Consider the following 26162-nt stretch of genomic DNA (forward strand, 5'->3'; position numbering starts at 1 on the left):
TCCTCCTGGGTACTTTCAAACCAAAGTCTGTATTCTTCTCAGCTGGAAGCCAGATAGGTAATCATAACTACCAATTTTCTTCCTGCTGTTTTCTGGCTGATCCTCCTGTCAGGTCCTCCATCTGCTCTGTGACACCATTCCCACAACTTGTCTCTGCCAGTTCTTCTTAGATACTGTGTTTCCTTCCTAACTTTGATAGAAACTGTCAAAGCTCAAGAAAAACTAAGAAACTTCATAGGACTGTGTAGAACATACATTAGCTGGATAATTCTGTTGAATGTTCAGTTTCAAAATTGTTGCTGAGTTAGTATCAGAATTTTTAGAAGTTTGAGTTTGCATAAGAGTTCCAAGTCGTACAATTTGCATCTTGTGTCATTTGTGTGGTGAGAAGGACAAGGCTGCATTCTCTTAGAATTACACATTAATTATTGAAGTCAAATATGATGAAGCAATGAGTGTTATGAGTATTCCTATGGGCCTTAGGCTGTGGTAAGACTCCAGATACCTTTGTTGTATGATTTAGGTAACTTTGTGTCTATCCATGGGTAGAAACTTAATTTTCTGGAAAAAACGAGTTCACTAGAGTTTTGAAAACAGCACAGCAGTTATTTCTAATAATGCATTGACACTGTAATTTTGATGCATAAGTACATTTGGATATCTGGTGCTTCAGTTCTTGTGGGATCTCACATTGTGAACTGGTTGGGTAAAATATTATCAAAGATACTTTGCAAGTCTTATTTGGTCTCACTGTGGGAACAATGATGTCCAAAATTAGCCTGTAGAAGTGCCTTTTGACTGCTTTGGTTCTCAGTATTTAAAAAAATTAATAATTAATACTTTCGAGACTGCTCATGATAACTTTTCATATTTCACCTTTTCCTGGCTGCTCTGTTCTAGGCATCCTAAAGGAGGATCGTTTATTCGGCCAAACAAGGCAAATTTTGGAGTAGATTTTCTTACTGCAGTAAAGGATCGGTACGGATTGAATGATCATCAAGATGTTCAACATGGGACAGAAAATACATTAGTATTTGGAAAGAAGACTGTAGAATTTGTTGGCATGGATTCTATTGCAGAACAACAAAGGCGAGTGTAATATATGAAAATCTAAGTTATACTCTTAGTGGCCGATTAGTCAAGTAGTAGTTCAGCTTTAAGGAAAAGAAGCTGGCTGTCTTGCATATAATGTTATCATATCTCTGAAAGTAAGCCAAGCTGCACTGTGGTGGAAAAGGCAAGAAATCTTCCTATTGTGGCTTCATAATTTACCTGTTTTACAAATAGGAACTGGGGTTATGTCACATTTGAGAGATCACTTTGATTTCACAAAGTAGGAGATTATGATATTTGGGGAGCAGTGAGCAAGATAATTTATTGTGATATTGCAAATCATACACATGCATGACCCTTTTAAAATAGGTATCTTTTAATAAGTTCTTAATATCATCCACTATTATTTCATCTTTGTTTACTTGTATCAGTAATGACTTTGTAACTAAGAGAGGGAAGGCAGAAAGTCATTGTACTGCTAGTGAAGAAGTCTTTCAGTCAGTTTGTGTTATGTTCGTTTATCTGGAAAGGTAAGAAAGGAAATAATGATGTGTAATAGATTGCAGTTTTAGCAGCCTCCAGCAGTAGCGAGGTATCGGTTTAGTAGGTGGCCGTCTCCTTCTGAGCCGATATCCCACAACTGTTCTCCCTTTGTCTCCCAGAGTATACTAAGCACTCAAAAATATTCTTTTTCATCTTTTTTTATGAGAGATATGAAGAATACACAAATAACGTAGAACCTCTTGCAAAAAGTATTACAAGATACCTGTTTAACTTGAAACCTCGAATTAAATTCCAATTTGCATAGCTATATTTTGTCTGGTTTATCACCCTTTTTTTCAGTTGGGTGCGGGTTGGTTGGTTTTTTTGGAGGGTGGAGGTTGTATTCAACCAGACCTATTTTGTAGTAGCAATGTAAAGGCAAAAAACAGGCGAGATATGTCTGTTTTCGAGTGAGAAAGACATTGCACTGTAGCAACATGCACACTGCTAATTCTAAAGGAGATTATATGTGTAAAAAGGATATTACTTATTTGCAACAACCAGATATTTATCTAGCATACCCATTTCTGTCTGAATAGTACTTAACAGAATGTTCTTTCTCATTCAGCCAACTGAACCAACTGGTAGATATCTCAGTGCGTGAATGTGCAGTGAGCCACGCGGGGCAGGAGGAGGAAATCGGCAGAACATGTGCTAGTATCCTTTTTTGCTATATTGGATGATACCACAAGTAAAGTACATATTTTAGCATTCCAAGTGTTCACTTCAATGAATGATATTTGTATCCTTTTATTAAAAGTATTTAGAACTGGAGTTTATATGTAGAAGTTTAAGGCAGTGTGTACAGAGTTAAAAAGTAGATGCCTACAGATTTTGAGAGGGAATGGAAATTGTGGATAAAAATAGAAATATCATCATAGGTTGCTACTGTGACTGCAATTTCAAAAGGCTGCAGCAATGTTTGGGGGTTTGATTGTTTTATTTATTTATTTATTTAACTCTAGGGTACATAACCCCATAAAAATACATAAATATGTAAAAATGCTGTAGGCACAAGAGGTTTCCAGTATATAATAATGTATTTAATATACTGTGTGTTGTAGTGATGTTAAAGAAATACAAAGCAGGTAGTATTTGTTCATTTATAAGGACTGGTAAGAGTTCCTGTCAATACAGAAATTAATCAATTTTAGGACTTTTAAAGTTAAGCTCTTTTATAAAACTGTATGTCATTTACATAACACAAATCAGACTAAAATTTGCTGTAACTGAGCAGTAGTATCTCTTAGCTGAAACAAATGTGATCTATTTCTGCTTATTTGATTCAAAACCAAACCCTAATTCTCTTTTCTGAAAAAGGAAGTTCAGATTTGAGATAAGTTTATTTTTCTTAATGTGAAATTTCAGGTATTAGGCATATAAATCTGTCAAAAAATCTGATATCAACTTGGGAGACAGTAACAGCTATTGCTTCTCAAGTTCAAAATCTGGAAACACTTAATATCAGGTATAAATATTAATATTTGGGTTTCTTTTAATTTGGGATAGGGACAAAAAAGAAGAGGCTCTTTTATATGTGGGGTCAGTTTTCTAAAGGCGGCTGGGTGCCTCAGTACTAATTTTAATGGGAGCTAAGTTTTCAAATACTTTTTAAAAAAGTCTTGTCCTTAAACAACTTGTGTGTGCTGTATTTTTCAGACATCCCTTTTCAAGAACAAACTAGAACCCTAGGTGTTTAGCATCTATGTAAAACTAAATTCTGGAGAAGTGCTTGGGACAGATAGATGTTGACTGGAGTTTTGTAAAATCAGAAAAATCACAGTTGTCTGAAAAACAGAATACAGATTTCAGCCATTAAACATTTTCAGGAATTTAGGCGTTTGTCAATGTGTTCTACATAACAGCTTTCATCATTTTTATGCAAATGGGCTTGTTGGCGAGGGAGACTGGATTAAAATACATTGTAGATTTTTTACAGGGTGCTGTAGACTTTTAAGCAGTTAGATCAAAGGTAAAAAAAAAAATTAGAGTACTTTATAGAGATGAGGAAACATAGAAGTTTAGGTTTACAGCATCATAAGATGCCCTTACACATTTCTGCGCCATCTAAGACAATTCTTTTTTTTGTCGAGCTTCATTTGCCCCAAGCAAGAACCGCTGTAACACGTGTACACATCCCCATTGCGTGTGTGCATTGGGGCTGGCTTCAGCAAGCAGAGCCAGGCCCACAGTGGGCACCTGCAGCGGGTCAGACCATCTGGAGACTTGGGTCTGGGTGGCACTGGCAGGACCTGGGGACTCACCTGGCAGATGGGCCCTGCAGAGGAAGCCAAGACCTTGAGGTGGCACTGCTGCAGGAGTGTGCAGCCTGCCTGGGAAAGCACTAGTAACACATCCTTACCACTAAAAATCTTGCTTAGCGTTTTTTAGTTACGGTTAGCAGTAGCTGTCTGTTTGCCTTCTGGGTTTGCAAACCTGTTTGGGTTTTTTCCATGAGCTTTAGAAATTTTTTTCTGCATAGAAAAACTGTAAATATATTTTCATTTTATTTTAGAGTCATTCCAAATGTCTTAAGACTTTATCTTTGGTTTTTCTTGTTGTTGATATATTCTGAGTGCACAGACAAGTCTTTATTTAGGAGCCCACTTTTGTTTAAGAAAGGTGCTTTACCAACAGTGTGTTGACAGCAAACTAAAATAATCATAATGCTTTAACCAAACCTCAAGTATCACAAGACCGAGTCTGTTTCTGTCCTGAAATGATGCTGATAAGAACTGTGGATCATGGTAACAGACCAAGGCGAATATCTCTTGTACAGTGGTGACATTGGACAAGAAGGGAGGATGTTGTTAAATAAAGCTGCAGTTCCATTGAAACAAGAAAGAATTCACAAAAGAATCTCAAAATAAAGGACATTTCTGGTACACACCTATATACTGTAGCTGGCACATGCCAGAATAATTTTCTGGTGTGAACTAACACAACTGCTTAAAGTTTGTAAATGGGTAGCAGCCTAAACCACTAATTTTGAGAAGTTAATGTTAGAGCTGCAATTTTGTTTTGTTTTGTTGTCGAAGTTAACACCTTGGCTGCTGACTCTGCTTTAAGTAGTGTTGTTCAGATATTTTGGAGTTTGTACTAGTCGTTGAAGACAGCAGCAGGGCAGCAGGACTGAAGACAGAAACCCAAAGCCTGACTTTGTTTGTAGAGTCTTGGAGACCTGAGTTGAGATTAGCAGCCTCCAAAGCCTCCATTGAACAGTGCACACAATGTAGCTAAACCAACTGAAACAGATTTAAGCTAAATTGAAATAAATACCCAGTTACTTTAATAAAAACGTGACCCCAATTAATGTGAGAAAAACGTATTTTTTGAATAGTTGTAGGTGTTCCATTTTCTTCAATATTTAGCACTGAATAGCTGTTTGCAACCTGGGCACTATTTATAAATGTAACTTTGCCTAGAGCATATGTTGCCATGATTTGTTACTATCAGCATGCATGAGAATACAGAGAATTTATATTAGTTCACCTAGAAGGGTTTTCAGGAGTTGTTTGTGATAAAATTGCAAAGCAAAATGGGATTGATGCTGGAATCTGACGCTTATGACTACAAACTGAATTTTTTGTGCAAGGAATGTCAAAAGAAGAATAAAAGTGACTGGCCATCCACCAGCTCTCTAAGAGCTTGTTTAAGTGAGGATGTTTAACCCATAAATATATAACTACAGAGGTTTTTATCATAATATGCAGGTAGATCAGACCTTAGGAAAAAAATAAAAAAAATTGTTTGGGGGTGAGTAATCAAAACTGATTTGAAGACTACAGAGTTGAGAATCCTTAAACTATTTTATAGTGATAGTTTGCTATCAGGAGTAGATTTTACATCCTTTTGTTTTACTGGTGTCTGAGTAGTCATGTAGGGTCTTTATTTGCAATTGACACTAAGGACTTTAGGCTCCAAATCTGACTTTGTTTCATTTAATATTAATGAAAATCATTCTTTTCATATTCAAAACTTAGGGGAAGAAGAAGGGGGGAAGGAGGCCACAGATAGATGAATAAGTATTCACAAAGCAGAAAAATAAATGAGGAAAGATTACGATTGAATATAACTAGAAGGTTGTTTTCTAATATTTTAAAATATGTGACACCTTGGCAGGGACATTTTAATTCTTTTGTGTGTGAATTTGTTTTATCTTTAATACATAATTCCAAATTAGTAACTTAAATTAATGCAATTATTAATTATTCTCATAATTATTCTTTTTACACAGTGAAAACAAAATTAAATTTCCATCTACATTAAATTCTGTATCCAGTGTATTTTCAAAATTGAGGATTCTGGCACTTAATCAAACTGAGATAACATGGACAGAGGTAATAACCTTTCCTGGTTTTGTTTTTATTTATATTGTTAGGTTTTTGAGACAGGTAAAGCACAAGGAACATTTATGCATTAAATTATACTATGGAAATGTAATCACGCTTGAAAAAAAGGTGCTATAGCATGACTGTATGAGTTATGTATTAACTAATGTGGTTCCTACATAATGTAGGAAGTTATACGGGCACAGGAGTCTCAAAAGAAACATTCATCTACATTTGTAAATTACCAAGTCAAGATAAAGCATTTGGAGTATAATATAAATTCATGTCCAAAAGGTTTGCATGAGTGAAAACTTTTTGTTTCCTTGTAGTTATTAAAGGTTGATCTGTATTTTTATGCATGTAATAGAACAAATGCAAATGGAAAGAATGTGTATCGTGACATGAAATACTTGCTTTGCATCACTTGGCATCAGCAGGAGATTGGCTTAGTATCTTTGCACATACTGACAGTTCTTGAAATACATGGTGCCTGGTTATATGCAACACAGAGCACAGAATAAACAAAGCTCTGACTTTTTTTCAGGGGCTGAAACATGCAAACGTTTAAATGACTCTCCCCTAACATGACATCTAATTAAGAAAAAAGCGCTGTTGTCAGATTTGTTAGCAATGGGCCTTTTTTTCAGAGACGGGGCTTCTGAAGCACATCTCAGTCATACCACGTTGCTTAGAATGGCTTGTAAATTCCAGCCCATTGTTTGGATTTCTCAGGGGCAGATTTTGTATGCACTGCATTGTGAGATTACCTGAATTTTGAGATTTTTGCTGCCAGCCACTAAGTTTCTTCATTCTCTTCTCTCACAGCAGGGCTAGCAGAGGGTCATTGCTATATTTTTGTTTAGTGTCCACTCACTCTTAAAACATCAGTGGGTTTATGTTGGGACAGTTGATAATCCTTCCATAACAGCAGTGATATGAATGGTGATGTGAATGGAAGAACTGAGTGGCCACAAGCATTTCAAATGTTGTTCAGTGCTCATGACAATAAATCTGTGCTTTGTGGTGCTTCCAGTTTCTCCACAGCAGGGTGGCTGAGGGGCTGCTTGGAGCCATTGCTGTGGGCAGGGCAGGGTTCCCTGGGGTAACTGAGTTTCATAGAATAGAATCATAGAATCATTCTGGTTGGAAGAGTCCCTTAAGATCATCGAGTCCAAAAGGGAGTTTCAGGGAGAAGCCCCAGGTTAGTCAGCGCAGGTTAAAAGCAAGAAGCTTTTGCATTTGTTTTGGAAACTCTGCTCTAGCTGATGATTCGTCATGGGTGGTAAAGACATTTTTGTTCAGAAATCTTTTTTATAAAAATGAAATTTGCTCGATTCATTCCCTTATAAGTGGGGAGACATAAGCCTGTGCTTATGTTCATGGGCAGCCAGACAGAAGGGAAAAAAATAAGGGGGCCTACCTGACATTAATAATCTGTGAACAAACTACTTGAAAATGTTACTGCTCAAGCTATATGGGGAGTTACTTTGAAAAGTCATCTTTTTAATAGAAAATAATAATATGATCCAGGCAAAAGAGAAACACAGTGATTGTCAATGGGAATATCAGCACAGTCTGAAAATCCTAGAAATGTTTTAATTAAAACAATTCAATGGTGAATAGCATTTCAAAATAACTTGCCTCCATGCCATATTCCTACACATGGTAACAGTTTTAAAAAAGAAGATAAGACTTGTCAGGTGTTTTTTTTTATTTGTTCCTCTGTTTTAAAACATTTTTCACAGTAGAGAGGCATGCTTAACTTTCATGCAGTTATGCATCAATTTTCCCAAAAGTTCTTTCATTAGTGTATTATATTCATATATAAATACATCTAAGATTTCTATTAATATATATCCATGAAAGAGCTTATTACTGTATAGTTGTTGATTGATTGTTCAGAACATAATGTACAACCTCAAGGGGGAAAGATGTCCTGTAAAATATCTTACAGTTAGAGACCAGTGACTTAGAAATTCAATTAAAGCATGTGAGAGTTATGAATTCCTATGTATGCCTCCAAAAACATTTTTTCTTATTCAGCATTTAGAACACAGTGTTATCTTTGTCATTCTGTTTTCAAACTGAGATCTTACATTTATAAAATAATCTACTATTACACAGAGTAAAGTAAAAACCTGGGTTAGAGCAGAGGTGCAGGATTGTGTTTCTGACACCGGCAAGTCGTGAGCAGTTGGGAAAAATTCTGGGCAAAGGGCAAGTGTATGGCAGTTTATTATAAAGTAATCTGCAACTCTGGGGCTTCCTGAGCTGGAGACCATATATCTGTACTTAATGAGTCTTTGTGGATTTTCTGTTTCATGATTTATCTAACTGTGTTAAGAAACCATTTGAAAATACCCTTTTTGGGTTTTTTGTCTTGCTGCCTGATAATTTCATTTAGTAATTATTGATATGTTATATGCAAGTAACTGAGAGCAGCTATTCTCTGTTTCATAGCTTTGATGATTCTTGTTAAGCTTCTTTGTGTGTTCCCCGTTTATATTATTTGCTTCCTGGGATAAAGAGACTGAAAATATAGGAACATTTATAGACTTACATGGTGACAATTGATTCTTCTTGTCTCTGTTTCTTTAGCAATAGGTCTTTGATTTCCATTTCTCTTTTTTGATGAGCAGTGGCTGTTCCACTGGCAATTTGTCCCAACGTCCCCACCAGTCCCCACCCACAACAGCCCCCGATGTTTCCTGAGTGTTAATTTGGTGTCAGATCTGTGAACTTTTGTTTCTGTATGGAAGCTGGTTTTAGCAAAAGTTGAAGATTCAGCAGTTTGAGTTTCGTAAAATTGTGATGTGACTGTCATTTGGTTTTGGCAGTTTTCTAGTCATTTGGTCAGTCTATTGAAAAATCTTTTGATGCTTGACTGTGCGTTTTTTCTATTCCATCCATCGCCACCCAGGGCGTTTGGGGGGAAATCCCCTTAAGGTTCTCTGTAGTGACCATGCACCTCATTTCTCTTGGCTCTGCAGGCTTCTCTTCAGGCTTCCTCATCACTAATAGAGAAACTCTTTTGGTCTGTCTTGTTGAAATATTGGTGTTTCCTGTTCTTGCTCTGGAGCAGGAAAAGTTGTTATATCTGAGTTTATAAGTTTACATGTGTTGCAGATATGACAGCAGGATGATGTTTCATATATTGGTGTGTGAAACCACTGAGCCCCAAATTATATACTGCCACTTGAAGAGATCTGTGTTAATATTTTGTATTGTATCTATTATATATATATATATAATATATATATTTTATATATATGTACATATATATATATATAGTAAAAACCTACATTCAGCTGTGTAACTGCATACATCTGTAACAGCGAGAATGAAGAACAGTTGATGAAAGGAGGCTTTTTGGTGTCTAGGTTAGTGGACTCTTACAGAAGAATCGGTTAGCTATATATGTAACAAGTTGAATTTGATTGTCCAGATCTCTAAACTTCACTGCTCTGTAACCTCCTGACAAAACAAGCTTTAGGTGATGATGCTCTGCACGTGTATGTCTGTGTTCTTCCATCTCAAAAACTTGGAATCTGCTAGCCAATTTCAGATGCGTTTTGCAAAGAGGTGGGGGCTTAAAAGTAATTTGTTACCTACAAGTTCCAAGAAAATAGGAATGCAGATGGAGGAAAGACACACACACCCTCACAAGTAGTTTGACTCTGGAGAGCACACACAAGAAAAACCTCAGTGAAAAAAATAATTTGGAACTCAAAGGCAAAAATCTGTAGAAAACCACTCAGTTCCAGTGCTTATAAAACTCCGTTTGCTAAAACTGCACAATTTTTGACACTTGTCACAATTCCATGCAAAACTGGGTCTTATGACAGCAATTTGTATTGCTTTGTAATTGTTCATTTTCAAAAGTTGTGTTATCTGCTGTGGACGTTTGCAAAAAATAAATCTTTATAGAGTAAAATAATTTTTATGTAATTTCAGGACATAAGATTTAAAACAAATGTATCTTTTTTCAACTTGAAGCCTTTTTGAACTAATTTGTTGTCTTTAGAGTACTCGAAAACTTCGGGATAGGTGCTGACTTAATGCAATCCTTGGTTTTCAGTGGTTTCATGTGCTGGCACAGTCCCATGACAGCCAAGCCTTCAAGTGCAATAAATTGAGACATTTTAAAAGTCTGTCAGCCCCGATGAGATTTGCAGAAGTTCCAGAACCATTAGCAGTCGAGTATATACTGCCATTTCCTCACCCCATCATGGGGAACATCTAGAAACTGAACTGAGCTCCCAGATGTCACAGTCCGAGGCTCAGCAGGTACCAGCATCAGGCCCGGGACTGTGCAGAGCCCCGTTGCCATCATCAGCACTCATAGATCCAGATAGCACAAGGAGGGGAGGGCCAGGCATTCCCTAATGCTTGCTTCTCTGTTTGGGGGAGCTTTGGCTTGTTCTGAACATGTGCTGAGGAAATCTTGCATAAAGTATAATTTCTAGAATAATTTTTCCCATCTTTTGTTATATTAAATGAAGTTTTGCTCTTAGGTTCTTCTTTGTGCTCCAGGATGGCCAGCACTTGAAGAATTGTACCTTACTTCTAATAATATTACACTTTCAGAAAGGTAAGATGAGTAACATAAGTCAGTCGTTTGTGACTGATGGACTGCAAAGTTACACAGCAGACAGTTACATTCCTGTAATGTTTACATCACCGTGACATAACTGTGAAATAAATGATGCAAACTTCACGTGATGTGCTCCAGAACATTTATAAATGCACACAATTATTTGCATGCAGTTATATACTTAGAAAACTAGTGTTTTCATTAACAAATAACTTGAAGTGTTGTGTCTTTGTTTTTTCCCCATGTGGCAGGCCTGATAACGTCCTGCAGACCCTGAAGCTGTTGGACCTTTCAGACAACCAGTTACTGGATGGAAATCAGCTGCATCTAATAGCACATCTCCCCAGGTAGCTGCTAAACAAATGTGCTGGAAATTCTTTGTCCTGGATATTCATCTCCATAGTCATTGTTGACTGAAATACGATAGTATTGATGTTGCATGGAAGGTTTATGGAATCTTGAAATAGAGGCATTTTGCCCTCTTGAGGAGAGGAACTGCATTATTTAATTGAGTTATTTTAATATAATCTTATTTTTGTTGTATAGTAACACATTTTAAAGCTGTATGTTATTAGGTTTTCATTACATACTTACGAAACAAAAGTGATTTATCATGTTACCAAGTTCTTTATATATTAGTATTCACAAGATGACAGGACTGTAGAGTTTGTGTGGAATAGCAAAGCAAAGGAGCCATGGAAGTGATTTCTTAGGAAGAGTTTTCTGGCTGCAACAGTGCAATGTGGGCTCTTCAGTAGCTGCACAGTCACCCTGGGGGTCCTTAGAGCCTGCAGAAAGCTGTTGGGCTGTTTGTGGGAAGGCGTCGCTCCTGAGGCTGACACTGCAAAATCGTTGGTGAAGGATGCTTGTCATGAGTGCTTTACACCCATGGTGCTTACTTATTTGTCCTTTGTAATGAAAGCAAAACAAAGAGTTGTTGGAGGGAGGTAAAAAAAGTGTGATAATGCTTCCCTGTCTCTTGTCAGCAAGACTGGTGAAGGGACTGGAGCACAAGACCTATGGGGAGAGGCTGAGGGAGCTGGGGTTGTTTAGTCTAGAGAAGAGGAGGCTTAGAGGCGACCTCATCACTCTCTATAACTACCTGAAGGGAAGTTATAGCCAGGTGGGGATTGGTCTCTTCTCCCAGGCAGTTAGCAATAGGACAAGGGGGCATGGGCTTAAACTCTGCCAGGGGAAATTTAGGCTGGATATTAGAAAGAAATTCTTTACAGAGAGAGTGGTCAGGCACTGGAATGGCCTGCCCAGGGAGGTGGTGGACTCGCCGTCCCTGAAGGTTTTTAAACTGAGATTGGACATGGCACTTAGTGCCATGATCTAGTAAACAGACTAGAGTTGGACCAAGGGTTGGACTCGATGATCTCTGAGGTCTTTTCCAACCCAGTCAATTCTGTGATTCTGCTCTTGAGTATTAACTATGGGAAAGGTTACCGCTGTTACACTACAGGTAGAAGCGTGTGGCGCGTTTTTGGGGTAGCTTAAAGACACACAGCATACACAAATGGTATCATTCCCATACTGCATTGGTAAATGTATTTCCACTTTTGCAGAAGAATGTCTGTGGTAATACCCTTTACACAGATTCTTCTGATTTGCTGTTCTCTCAATAGCAGCATCTTTATGGAAGTTACAGGCCTGAGCTCTGATTCCCTGCTTTGGGGTTACCACCCAGGGGAAGCAGGTGTGTGTGTGTGTGTTCCTTAAGCATTTCAGTTACAGTGACTGGAAAATTGGGGGGGTAATACGATAGTTTTGCTAATTTGCAGAAGTATTATCTTGCACTGTAGCAGCCATGATTTTAAATAGCCATAAGCTATTTTTAAAAAATCACTGGAAAATCACACAATTTAAATCCAGGAGCCACTTATTCTCTGAAAAACTTATATCCTGAACATTGCTGACATGTGAGTAGTGTCTGTGAAGCTGCTGTTCATTTGTCAGTGATTTTGCATCATGTCAAAAGTTGTTTAGATCTTTGGGATTTTTTTTTTTAAAATGAGGTAGTATTTCTTTACAAAAAACTTCCTGTGCCATGTACAGTAATCCTTGTATCTATTAAATTTCAGATTAGAACAACTAATACTTAGAAACACTGGACTATCTTCCATACACTTTCCTGATGCTAGATTTGGTATGTAAAAGAAGTAATTTATGTATAGCTTTATAATTCTGTTAATTTAATTTTTTCACTATTGTCTTGTAAATTTACTCTTTTTTCTAGGATGCAAGACTAAAATGTTTCCTTCACTAAAGCACCTTGCAATAAATGACAGTAAAATATCACAGGTAGGTTAGATTGTGATAGTTTCACATTTTGTAAATGCGTGTGTCTTTGCTTAAGAGTAACTTGCAAGTTGCTTTTTAAAAATGTCTTTGATTGTATGTGTAAGATCCTGAGGTAACTGTTGAGTACTTGGATCAACACAGAGGCTTGATTTCAAAATTTAAAAAACATCTCAGTTAAACATGTTTATGGTAGCCAGTCATATCCCTCTGCTACCTCAGAATTCCTCTTGCAGAATTTTGAATTTCTGATGACCTAAAATGCAGAGTAGTTCCTAGGGGTTTTTGCTTCATTTTGTGGTTTGTTTTGGGTTTTTTTTTTCAGTTAAACGTAGTGCAGTTTTTTTCCTTAGCTATGTGAACAGGGTGAAAGTACTTGGTTCTGCTGACCAAAAGAATAGTTTCAGTCATGGCCATTGTACAGGAAAAGTCAGCATTACTGTGTATTGTTCTGAAATTAGGTGTGTTTTATGTTTCCTCGAAAGAGTGTTCCCTTCCATTTCAGTGGTCATCTATCAATGAGCTTGATAAACTGCCAAGTTTGCGGTCACTGCAGTGTCACAATAACCCTTTCGTGGACACAGAGAAGAACCCAGAGACCCTGAGACAGCTAATTATTGCCAAGATAAGTCAACTGGAGGTTTTGAACAAGTCTGAGGTATGTGATATTTCAACTAATGGCACGAGTCTGAGGAAAAACATTAAATAATCGCCTGAGGAATTGTTTTCAGTTTATTTTAAGGTTACTGTTTGTTTGGGTGCAAGAAAAGTAAAGTGCTGACTATGTTATCATCTAGTCAGTGGGGCACTTAGTAGGACTACAAGGTCTGGCCCTGCTTGTGAATTCTGCTACCTCAGTGGGGTGGAATGGTGGCGATTTTTAAGTGTCCAAGTTGTGTTGAAGTTGCAGGACTGGTAACAAAAACCATGCTCTGGCCAAAAAAAAAATAAAGAAAGAAAAAGCAGCACAGTTGAATCTGTTTCAGTGACAGTAATACGAGGATTTTCCTTCTGTAGTAGGAAAATAGCATTACCTACACCAAACTTTCAGCAAATGTTTATCATAGAAGAGAGAAGCAGCAGCATCAGTTCCATAGCTACAAAAAGCATCTTTGCATCATCATATACAGTAACTTCTTTGCTTAGATATTCATTTATGGATCAGTCAGTACATGGAGGTAGGAGTTGCAAGATTCTTATTAAAATGTACTGGATATATGGATCAGTCTGTACTTGGCGATAGGGTTTGTAAGATTCTTGGTAGCATTAAAACATACTGAACACCTAGATAAGAGCAAGGAGTCAGTGACATTATTTAGATTTTCTTCTCTGGAAAGTTCTTTAATTATATCATGTGCCATTCCTGTCAGTACAGATCCTTCCTGCTGAAAGAAAAGGCGCAGAGCTTGATTATCGCAAAATATTTGGAAATGACTGGTTAGCAGCTGGTGGGCATTGGAACCCAGAGAAAAACAACCCAAGTGAAGAATTTCTTGCTGCCCATCCCAGATACCTGTTGCTTTGTCTTAGTAAGTGCAAGTCCAGTAAAATTAGCATTTCCTCATTTCTGGCATTGTGGTAGTGCTGGTTCAGTCTCTCTTCAGTTTCCCTTGCCCTTGATGCTTTTTCCATGTGCTTCTACTGCCTTTGGAAAGCCCACGCATTGCAAGCCCGTGTGCGAATGGCTTTTGCTTCTGTGGGGCAGCCGTGTAGTACTGCACCCTCCTGGGCACTGCTGCCGCAGAACTGTGGGCATCTGCCCTGTATCTCCACTGCTCAGCACACAGGGGCTGTCTCCACCTGGGGCTTTTTTAAAGTTGGCACGGTAAGCAGCACCTCCCTGTGCCTGTCACCTGCCCCACCCCAGCCCCTGAGCCTGTGCACCCTCCAAAATGCTCCAGCAGCTGATGAAGGCTCATGTCTGCAGCAGCTGGCATGGCAGGAGCCCACCTCTTTCTTTCCTTGGTGTCCAGGCTGCTGAGGGAACTGAGTCTGCCATTGAGTCTTTGAAGGGTTCATGTCTATGTGCACTTTCCTTCACACAGAATATGGTGCACCTGAAGAAGGAGAACTGAAGAAACAACAGCCTTCGACTCTGAAAAATCAGCTTCTGAGTAAGAGGCCACAAATATTTTACAAGCTTAAGTGTTTCCTGGGTGTGTTTATGGAGAACAAAAGCTTGAAAAGCCTTTAGGATGTCACAGAGTTGCAGCTTGTAATTCTGCTTCTCCAAACTGTATCATTGAGTTTGACCAGTCACCTGCTCCTGTTTACTCCCCCCAACTCCTCCTCCCGCTCCCCTCCCCGCCCCCCATCTACCCAAGCCACAGGCGTTTCTGAATTAGGACTTAATGGAGACTAGAGGTAACAAATGCTCCATTCTGACAATCTGAATGGCTTCTCTACAGAAGACATTTGAGATTTTAACTGCACTATTTTCTGATTTTATTTTTTTTTTTTTAGTAGCTTCTTAACTGTAGGAAAGCCAAGCAAACATAGGGGTAGTTTTGCTATTTGGGGCCATCTACATATTTAAACTAGGTTACATCCCAGACTTATAAATTCACTTTGCTTTGTTTCCCAGTTGACAGAACTGAACCTTCTTTTTTTTTACTTCATGGGCAAAATAGTATTTTAAGGCATTACATTTCAATGCATTTTAAATAGAGAACTAAATAGAACACTGAATCTAGTTGGCTAGACATAACAGAAACCTTTTTTAAGAATGAGTCTTGTAACCTCTGTAAAAGAATTAGGCTATTAAATACTTTAAAATGTGCTTGTACAGTACTTACGACATATTGAAGGTCAAAAACTTGCTCTAAACTGAGTAGGCAGTTTCCATTCTATTGCAGGTTATTTTAAAAAGACAACTTTTTTTTTGTCAAAAGTATTTACCTAAAATGCATAATTTCTGTTTAAGTAGCAGGGAGTCACTTAAATATTTTCCCTAATTTACCCAAGACAAATGAAAACTTGATTATTTTAATAAAATTACTTTGAATTCTTCAGAGAATGACTAAGTGCTACCTTAGCTGCTCAGATACAGGCTACAGCCTAATGTTTTTCAGAGGAACAGGCTGAGCGAGGGGAAACAGTTTGTAATAAAAACAGACTAGAAAGACTCTCTGCTCCTGACAGAACAGAGCTTAACCTTCCTTCACTAATGCCTCACTGTTCTTCCTTAAGCTTTGACAATTAAGTGTCCCGAGAAACCTGAACAGAAGCCAGTAGAGAAAAAGCTACCAGGTAAGAAGTCTTTGCTTTTGTTTAAGCAGTTGATTTGTAGCTCCTTTTCAAATAACTGTTTTAAAGAGTGGCCGCTGGCTCTGGCTTTCTCAGCCTCTGAAGATTCTTCCTTGATGTCTCTGTCATATAAGGAAATGATAAAGGTGGAAATGGTTTGAAAAAAACTCATTATTTTCCTGACCTTCATACTGACTTTCAGTCCAACTTGAAGATTGAAAGTTGATGCTTGTCTTATGACATCTGATTAATGTGTCTGAGTCAAGGAAAGGCTCATTAACTGGTGTGAAATCTGGTGGATGTGTTTAACCAAATAACAAGAACATGAAGTTGGAAGAACCAACTCCAGAGTCTGCAATTCTAAATACTGAGGTCTAGATATGTAAGACATTTAGTTAAACATCTAATTCTGACCTGTATCGAATTTGTCTTTTCAAGTTTTAGTGCCTGTAGTGAGGCTACAATGAACAGACTCTGTTCTATATCAACCCAATGTCTTAGAAAGATATATCAGAATGTAGTCTGAGAGAAAAGACTTACTCAAGCTTTATTCTAAAATAAAAATCACATTTATTATCACAAGTTGCATAAAATCAGATACAGCTTTTACAAAAATGTTTGATAGAAAAATATTTGTCTAAGTACAATGTGTGGTATTACAGGAATAACTCACTATTGCTGTGCCTTTAGATAAAGCTTCAAAAGAAGTGAAGGTTCAACCAAAATATTGAGTGTATCTATTGCAAACACAGGTATCACCTCTGGAAAGAACTACATTTATCCAGGATCCATTACAAAAAATATCCCTTCATGTGACTGACTTTGTAATACTAATATAAACAACTCTACAGCTCTTGCTGGGAATTTGAGACTAATAAATGTAATACCATTTCTAAGAATGGCACTAGTTCCACAGTGACATTTACTTATTTGTGCTGGGAAAGCCAGTTCCTGGTAATGGAAACTTCAAGGAACAGGCGCCAGATGCAAGTAGTCAGAACCTGATTCGTATGTGTCCCAAAGGTCACTTAGTTAACATGTAGTAAATACAAACTCAAAAAAAAGGTAAATTATGAAGCTGTAACACTTTAGTTTGGTATATGGCATCAAAGCACTTAAACCATAGTAGCATATCCTGTCCTAACCACCAGAGATTAAACCATTTTCAAATTGATATTAGCAGATATGGTTTCAGGTACAAAAGACATTATTGCAGTGTTAGACCTGAAGCAGCAAGCCAGCCTTTCATTGCTGCTATGGGCAAGCATAGTTGAAACACTAATACTTGGCTACAGCTCAGTGGTAGCAGCACTTTTCTAATGACTTTTCTTTCTCTCCCCTTGACAGAGTCTATGACTATTCAGAGGGTCAAAGGATTGCTCTATCGCCTACTTAAAATTCCTGGTTCAGAACTGAAGCTGTCCTACAAAAGTTCCAAAGTGAGTTAAAAATGGGTAACTGAACAATAAAATACTGCATGCTGCTAAAGGTCAATAGCATGTTCTAAAATACTACTTAATGAAACTGTTTTCACTTAAGGAGGGCAGTCTTCACGCTGTAGTTTAGGACCTAATTTCATTCTGTAATGACGGATTCTCCCTGACTGCAGCTGCCTGATCTATATTTGGGTTACATGAACAGACTTCAGTTTTAAGTCTGATCAGATTTTTTTTCTTTTCTTATTCTAGCTGGAAGGAAAAGAAGTTGAACTAGACAATGACTTAAAGCCTTTGCAGTTTTACTCAATAGAAAACGGAGACTGCATGTTAGTACGGTGGTAAGAACGGATGCTCTTGGCAGACTGAAGGAAAAGCCAACGCTGGAACTGCAGAAGAGTTACATACTGCGCACAGACAGCACAGCAGCCTCTGCCTGAACACACACAGGATGCGTCAACTTCACATGTGGCACCAGAGGGCTATACAGTAATTCTTTCAGCTCCTGAATTTAATCAGTGTCCATGAAAGCATCTGCTTTTGGCTGAACTGTCTTACTTGAGAGGTACCAAATACTGCTTAAATGCTTCAATTAAATAAAACTCAAGGTAACTTTTGGAACAATTTTATATTGCCTTTCCGTTGCAATGGTGAGAATGTGTTTTCCTGAACTGGGTACATAATTTAGTTGTGATCTCTTTGCTTATAATAGGACAAAATTAGTGCTGCGCTGAAAGAGGCTACTTGCTCTTTTGCTTCCACCTACTTCCAAAGACCTTAAAGCATAAAAAAGTAAAACAGCAGCAATTGTAGAAGTATCTACACAGCCTTAGACTATTTAAGGTCAAAATCTGACAGTACCTTCTCCCCTAAAGCGTTAACATACCACAGTATCAGTTCTCAGCATACTGCAAGGCATTGCTATTTATTTGACATTCTTTAGCGCGCTGTTCCTCAATTTTCTTTCACTTGTGTACCCTCGGATTCATATCTAATTTAGCTATAAGAAATCCTTCCTACTCAGACCAAGTTTTCAGTACTTCAAGATTTGGTATAAGCAAACTTTGATATTGTTTTTATCTAAAATGACAACAGCATTAAACAAACCTAACCCCTAACTCCTACCCCTGGCTGTCCCAGCCCCAGCACAGATGTGGGCAGCCCCTCAGCCAGCACAGAACCTGCTGCAGCAAGACTTACCGGATGCCCTGGTGCTGAGCACAGCTCCCCACTGCATCCTGGTATGGCCCTACACTGAGTTAAATCAGTAGTACTTTAATTTACAAAAGACAGGCTAGTTGGCATTCTTATGTGCATTTATTAATTACAAGTAGGTCTTTGACTTTATATAAAAAGGAAAATTTTTATCTTAAACATTTTGGTTTTTGTCTGATCAACATCTATACTATAGAAAATGAGTAGTATCAGTCCACTTGTAATTATCAAAAGTGATGTGCAAATATTGTTATACTTTAGTTGAAACTCAGCGTTAAAAGATAACCTTAATATTCATTATTAATGAATGAATCCAAATGTATTCTTTTCCATGATCATGATATGCTACCCTGTTTTCTGAGGCAAGTCCATCATCTTTCCTCACATCTACAAGGATCTCCACACAGTTCCTTTAATCTCCAGAGCTCTCTCAGTTCCTGTGGAGAATACTGGGGGGAGGACAGCATGCCACTCTCACACATCTTCTCACACAACCAGAGACTATCCTGTTAGAGAGAGCACCATTTCAACAGTTTTTTCTTATTGAGAATTTAGCCTTCAAAAGTCTTTACTTCCAAGAATCAGGTTTTCAATATTTCCAGCAACAAACTTTGCAAGCAGAGGTCACCAACTAGAGATGTATGTCCCTCTCTGAACTGCTAGACCTTTGCAGAGAACAGGGGGGTGGAGAGTGGGGGCTACTGGTAGTGGAGGAGGTTCTTTTATGTTTGTTTTTTTTTTTTTCTTTTAAATACATTTTAACAAGTGTTTTCTGGATTTTAATCCAATGGCCGTTTCAGTCTTTTTTTAAAGAAAAGGCATTTCCTCTATTTTATGCTACTTGGAGCAACAGGCATGTTTTCCATAAGATTAGAGAATTTCTTTAGACTTACTTGATATCGCTTGGGTCCTACAGCTGCCATCCAGATGCCCATACTCACATCTTCCCCCTGAGACAACATATTAAAATAAAAACTATAGATGTTAGCACCAGGAAAGTACAAAGCATGATTTCGTTAACTGGAACAACTTAAATTCTGTACCAGCACTAAAAAATGGTGACTACAAAAACCTGTCTGGCTGTTTTAAAGGTGTTAAATTAATCCTCCCAGCTTTCCAGTGATAATACATTGTTCTCAAAAGACAGTACAAAAACCAAGGTTATAGCTGCAGAGGTTCTCAGTCCAAAACAGTTGTGCTTTGAACTAGAGCAGACGCTAAGCATAGTGACCAAAACCACTGCAAAAAGCCAGCATCAACCAGGGGAACCCAACACTAACACTCAAGTAATGTTCTTTCCAGCTCATCCAGTACACATGCTGCTCCCCAGACCAGTGTAAGATAGAAGAACTGACCTGGCATTTTACTACCTGGTATGTCTTTAATCTTTCAGCGTTGCTTGCCAACCACTGAACGATGTCTTTGGAGATGACGTAGCCGGAACCACAAGCAAAGGCTGGATATGCAGGACTTGGGTACTCCAGCTCTTGCCATTTCCCAGTTCGATCAACTGCCCAATTTAGTCTGAAACTGAAGACCATGTTAGATGTGAGATGTTTATACAAAGACCTCTGTGAAACCTTTGAATACTTCTAACTGAACTAACACTGACAATAAACAATATTAAGAGGAAGAAGTAGGTAGTGATGCTAATTGTGATGCTTATTTCTGTAGGGCACACATCTAATTGAACACAACAGCTGAAAGCATAAGCTGTTTGGTCTCAATCTTGAATAATAAGATGATAAAGTTGTCAGAACAGAAACAAACACTATGCTGACATTCAGGTCTTCAGCACCTCTGCACCTGCTGGTAGGTTTTGATCCAGGTAAGCGCAAAGCATCCTTAATTATGTTCTTAAACAGGCACATCTGTGTCCAACCCCCTTTTGTTAATTAACAGGGGAGAAAGCTGGTGCCTACAGCAGACATGCAGTTACAGTGATGTTACACAATCTATTTTCCTGATAAAACTATCAGCTCTTTAAAAAACTGGAAGCAAAGCAAATGTCTTTTTTTATATACTCTCTCTGAGCTGTTTTCCAAATGAAATTCAACAAAGTGATGTTCAGCAAAGACTGCCGTCACAGAATTACATAAAACCTTCCTGGCAGTTGTCTTCTCTAGGGGAGATTGTATCTACTACCACAAGCCTGCAGAAAGCCAACAGCGCTGTGTCTGCAGTCTCCACACTGACACCCCTCCCCAGGCAGTGTTGGCATAACACACAGCTGCACCACACAGCACTACAGACCCTGTCAGGCTGCTGGGTCAGGCAGGAAGAAGCATCCCACATTTCCTGTTCTGGAACAGGCCGGTATTGTGCTTCTCTTACCCTACAAGTACTTCATGCACTCAGAGCTGAGTGGCATAACTATGTCAATGCAGCAGGTTCTTCCCCTTTTTGCAAACAAGTTCAAGTGTTGCTGAATTCAGTCAAAAGCAGCTAAAAGCTTTAGTGAACTACTAAGAACTGTTACCCTCAAAAAACAACCCCTTAAGGGAGGAATTACAGCTGAGTGGCAGACCAGCTGTCAGACTCCACACAGTCACAGCTGAAACTGAACATGTTGAAGCACCAAGTAGATAAAAGTCGTGACTGATACCTGAATTCACTTTATTCAGTATCTTCCACTCTAGCAAGTTCGAGGGGCACCTGCTTTGCTAATCATTTTATACTTCTCTAGTGATTTCACTGTTGTTCACTACATCTCACACTGCCCTACCTGAAAACTGTGACTATTACAGAATTTACATTTGAAGATGTCACCCCTACATGAAGTTCTCCGCAGGCATACTGAAAAGATGACATTTTGTCCAGCTTTTCTCTTCCAGCATGACTTGTCACTTCTTTTTGTCAGTAACTTAATAAAATTACTTGATACCTTAACACACCATTTCTACAGCAAGACTCAGCAAAAGCATTTTTCAGTCTGCAGAAACAAATGTTATCAATCCTCAAGTTCATTCAGTGGCTATTCTAAGACTAGAAATATGTTACTAAAACTTGAAGCATGTTACACTCAACAGCGTATCTTACACCCCAGGAAAAGGGGAAGTTTGTATTACAAATGAAACATATCTTCATGGAAAACTTCAAGTATATGAAGGGTTTTTTGGCCTAAGGTTAAGAAAAGGCGCTATTCTAAACTCCCACTGCTTTCCATAGAATTGTAGATGAGCCACCTTCAGTGGACTGCCTTTTAATTTATGGTATTCATATAAGAATCAGTCTCCCTAAGAAACAGCTTGGTACATTTTACCCCATCATAAATGGGGTCATTTGCAGACATGATCAGCGATCCATCAAAGACTTCTTTCTCATGCCTGAGGGTGACTATCTTTTGACTGCAGTTTTAAAAGAACAGAATAGCAGTAACTTAAGATAAGTGTGTTTTATCTAAGATGAGCCGAAGTTCTGCAGTAGGGTACCCAGCCCATTTGGTTGCAGTCCTGCTTGCAGTTCTGAGATGTTCTACATTAACTAGATAAGCTTTTAAAGTGGTGAGTTAAAATTAATGAACAACACCACCACACAACGTGAAGTGGGAGACAGAAAAGGGCTAACAGCACACTTAAGTACTGCTCAATCCAAAGCATTCCCTTCCCAGTTTTCACTGACATCTCATCCTTGGTTTCTGCCAGAGTAAGCTGTTAATTCTATAATTCACAAGAATTCTGATAAATCTCGAAGAATACAGGAATTAATTATTAACAGATTATAAGGAACACTGGACAACGAACAGGAAACTTGTCTGAACTAGAGAGCTTAACAAGGTCTAGGTGAAGAATGCAAAGTTTGAGTTCTCAGGCACATACTCAGAGGAGCAGAAGGAAGGGAGACAATAAAGTCAAAGTCACTTCAAGGGCCAGATATTTTAACCTTCTGCTCAGGCAGTTAAGGTCTCCATGCACCAGAAGCAGCTCTCAGAGAAGCCTACCAGCATTTCATTTGCACTTTCACCAGTGCTCAAGTCTTAATATAGAAGATGTCACTGAGTTAAAAGGTAGAAGAGCTTGGAAGGATTCCCCAAAACCACTCCAGAAGACTCCTTTACATTTAGTGGTTACTGAACTGACCACACAACCAGAAAACAATAGCCAAGGACCAGGCTCACTACAGTGACACTGACCATTGCATAGGTACACCAAGGAGAAGGAGGGCAATCTCTTCAGTATTACATCCTCAGCTCTTACAGCAAAGAAGAGCCTTCCCTACAGCAGCTGAGGCAGCAGCCCAGGCAGCTTATATGTAGTGCTGTTTTTCGTTTTGCAAGTTGTTTTCCATCTTGTCATCAAGTTCCTGACCTTTTACATTGCTCAAATGAACCTATCATGCCTTCACTATTGCCTTGCCTTGTGGTAAAGGTAGTTCCAATACAACTTGCCAAGCACCAGGCAATCAGGGTTTTTGTACAGGCTATAGAACACATGCCCACCACTCAGATCTTTGAGATTGTCACAAGACAGTCAGCTATTCCATGCACTTTGACACACACAGACACACACACACACTTTATTAAATCACCTTAGGGGTAAGCAACAGTCAGTACCAGATCTGAGGAGAAAGACATCTGTAGCAGCAAAGGGCAGCTTTTCTTCAGTAAGCAGATGGCAACAGGAAGACACACTATGCCATTATGCTATAGGGAATGCTATAGCAGCATAGCATTTCTGCTCATTACAAGTGTAATGCAGGCTGGGAACTTCACTCAAAAATTCATGAATCAGACCTACCACTTCAGACAGCAGCAAAATGGGCAGCTATACCTGTCATTCACAGACTTCAAAATAAAGTGCAGATTATAAAGGCAATTTTGTTTCTCCTGTTTACCTCGTTTCCTCAAGCCCACCAGAAAAATCACAGTGGCTTCAAAAAATGTAACATTTGCATTGCTAGTACGTACTTGCATTTTAACGTTACTGCTGGAATACTTTTGTTTATTTAAGTACCACGACAAAGACATACACAATACATTTAAACTACGTAGGGTATTCAAGCAAATTCAACTCATTGTAAAAGCATACTCTGGAAAGCTACTGTAAAGTACTAATTTTTGTATTTTGAGATTCAAAGTTCTATACATACAAAAGTCCTGCTTTTCATAACTAGCTTCCATAGGCAGAAAAGGGGAACCCACAGGAAAACAGACTTAAAGCAGTAAACTGTTCACTAAAGACATGGTAGCTCTGAAAGACAAGTTAAAAAAAAAAACAACTCACTTTCCCCACCAAATGTTTGGCCTGTCCAATTTTTTCTGTGTTATTCTGTTAAAAACAGCCTCCAAATCAATGTAACAGTCATCGTCTGTCTTCAGCAACAAATCAAAACTTGTTGATTCAACTGTCCTGTAGCCAAAAAGAAAAGTGATGAGATGTTGAGTTGCAGCCCACAAGCCACAGCTACACAACAGAACATTCCACAAGGGTTTTCTAGGAAGCAGAGGGAGAAGGAAGAGGAAAGGAATGTCTTTCCTTCCCTTGACTTTTAAATGTTTTCCCTACTGATCAAGGCTGACTGCTTATCCTACACAAAGGAGATGCAGCTGCATCCCATGATGATCTTACAACATGGATTTGTGTATGACCTGAAGAAAAGAAACTTGAAGTTTTGTTCTCCAGGACAGATGGTGGATTTACTAGTGAATCTGTCTTAAACAGTATTGGGCTCAGAAGGATATGAATCCCTTGTGATGATGGCAGCACAGCTGTTAAAGCCACTGGCTCCATGTCAGTAGCCTACTCTTCAGGATGAGACAGTCAGTTCAAGTGCAATACAACTGTAGAAGGTTGTAATAAACATCTGTGGAAACAGCTTGGTACTTGCTCTTCCTCACTAAAGCACCCTTCAATTATGAGAAAAACTAATCTTTAGCTGCCTGAAATAGTTGAAAATCTGTCACTTGTAAAATAAACAAAGAAGCTTAAGATTCTAGGGATTATTCCTTGGTTGATTAACAAAGATTGGTTTTAAGGGTAATCTCCCTTACAGAGAAAGGCATTTTTCTTAAGCTTTTTATTACTAAGTCTTGAAAAAAGTTGCTAACCTGTAAGAAATTATCATGAAGATCTAAGTCTTGACAGTTAAAGACTCTTTTTAGAACTGAACTGGTTCAGCTTTTCAGTTACATTCATAACCATGAAACTTGTTAAATAAGTGCATAATCTTGCAAGAAACCATTAATAAAACTGTCAGCTATATTTCTTACTCCACAGCAACATATATTAATTGAAACAGTTCTCTCAGAGTAATGGAAAGAATTGCAAATTAGAGGTAATATCTTATTAGATTCACCACAGACAATGTAATTGAAAATTCTTCCTCTCAGCCTTTTGTGCCCCCCTTACAAAAGCTTCCTATCCTCCCCCACTCCTCAGTGCTGCTGGGGCCACAGCAGGAGTACAGTGAGCAGTCTTGGGCTCCTCACTACAAGAGACACAGACATACTGCACAGAGTGAGTCCAGCAAAGGGCCACCAAGATGCTGAAGGGACTGGAGCATCCCTCCTGTGAGGAGAGAGCTGGAACCGTTGAGCCTGGAGAAGGCTCAGGGGGGAGTTCATCGCTGTGTATAAATACCTGAAAGAAGGGTGTAAAGAAAGAGCTGGGCTCTTTTCAGTGGTGCCTGGTGTCAGGACAAGAGTCAATGACCACAAACTGAAACACTAAGCTTACGAGCTGGCCAAAAGCCATTCTATAAAACACTAAAGCTGCTGGGTTTCAGTCCAAAACAAAAGCAATTACATAGAGACATGAAGATTTTCACATCTGGACTCTTAGAGCAGAAGCCTGTCTTGCCAGCTCATGCTTACTCGAGGCACCATGGGTCAGCATTCAAGAAATACAGATCCTGTTACTTTATTCATTAGATACACTATGTGCCCACAAAATTGTAAGAGAGAAATACAACTTAATGAAGTAAATCACATAAGGCATGTATTTCATGGAACCTGTCAGATAATGTAACATGCTGGATCATCTTGCACTACAAACAGCAACATTCCTAAGACAAAATGCTTTCTTTTCAACTTACCATCGGTAGAAGTTCAGCAGTTTGGCTGGAACATTTCTGTAAGTGTCAATAACATCTACAAAAACAATATCATCATAGGTATTGCTCTCTTCCTTCAATAAAGCATCTTCTTTTTCAAGATTTTTTATGTGACTTGTAAACCTTTCCGGGCGAGTATGGAGGCTTTTTAAAAGAGCATCGCCTTCTGAAAGAAGCAGCACCAATCATTAAACTAAGATGCATATCTACACACTATTTCACATGTTTCTCTTCGATCATACACAACATACTGACAAAATGAATCTCAAAAAGTGTTCAACTCAATGGGGTTACGAAAATCCTATGACTAATTCAAAAATTTCTATTAAATATTAAAAGTTGTATAGTAACAAAGAAAATGTTTTTTTTTTGCATAAGGTCTGATACAGATTA

General features: G+C 38.4%; 2 protein-coding genes across 15 annotated transcripts in view; one reads left to right on the forward strand and one right to left on the reverse strand.

Moving 5' to 3' along the window:
- Window positions 1-18133, forward strand: part of TBCE (tubulin folding cofactor E) — a 49244-nt gene extending 31111 nt beyond the window's left edge. For all 6 annotated transcript variants that reach the window (XM_065059725.1, XM_065059722.1, XM_065059723.1 and 3 more), the window contains 14 exons: window positions 901-1089; window positions 2165-2253; window positions 2965-3064; window positions 5834-5936; window positions 10442-10518; window positions 10773-10868; window positions 12606-12670; window positions 12761-12825; window positions 13328-13480; window positions 14198-14351; window positions 14868-14936; window positions 16012-16071; window positions 17416-17507; window positions 17757-18133. In XM_065059725.1, coding sequence (XP_064915797.1) covers window positions 901-1089; window positions 2165-2253; window positions 2965-3064; window positions 5834-5936; window positions 10442-10518; window positions 10773-10868; window positions 12606-12670; window positions 12761-12825; window positions 13328-13480; window positions 14198-14351; window positions 14868-14936; window positions 16012-16071; window positions 17416-17507; window positions 17757-17849 — 1405 coding nt within the window. In that variant the 3' untranslated portion in view covers window positions 17850-18133. The remainder of the gene's footprint in view (window positions 1-900; window positions 1090-2164; window positions 2254-2964; window positions 3065-5833; window positions 5937-10441; window positions 10519-10772; window positions 10869-12605; window positions 12671-12760; window positions 12826-13327; window positions 13481-14197; window positions 14352-14867; window positions 14937-16011; window positions 16072-17415; window positions 17508-17756) is intronic.
- The window catches only part of B3GALNT2 (beta-1,3-N-acetylgalactosaminyltransferase 2), a 29084-nt gene continuing 19536 nt past the window's right edge, over window positions 16615-26162 (reverse strand). For 4 of the 9 annotated variants that reach the window (XM_065059735.1, XM_065059731.1, XM_065059728.1 and 1 more), the window contains exons 8-12: window positions 25752-25935; window positions 23942-24067; window positions 20075-20249; window positions 19613-19669; window positions 16615-19225 (exon numbers count right to left, since the gene is read on the reverse strand). In XM_065059735.1, coding sequence (XP_064915807.1) covers window positions 19091-19225; window positions 19613-19669; window positions 20075-20249; window positions 23942-24067; window positions 25752-25935 — 677 coding nt within the window. In that variant the 3' untranslated portion in view covers window positions 16615-19090. The remainder of the gene's footprint in view (window positions 19226-19612; window positions 19670-20074; window positions 20250-23941; window positions 24068-25751; window positions 25936-26162) is intronic. The other 5 variants (XM_065059737.1, XM_065059732.1, XM_065059729.1 and 2 more) reach the window with 3 other exon arrangements.

The sequence above is a fragment of the Columba livia genome, chromosome 3 (assembly GCF_036013475.1).
Source record: "Columba livia isolate bColLiv1 breed racing homer chromosome 3, bColLiv1.pat.W.v2, whole genome shotgun sequence".
NCBI lineage: Eukaryota > Metazoa > Chordata > Aves > Columbiformes > Columbidae > Columba > Columba livia.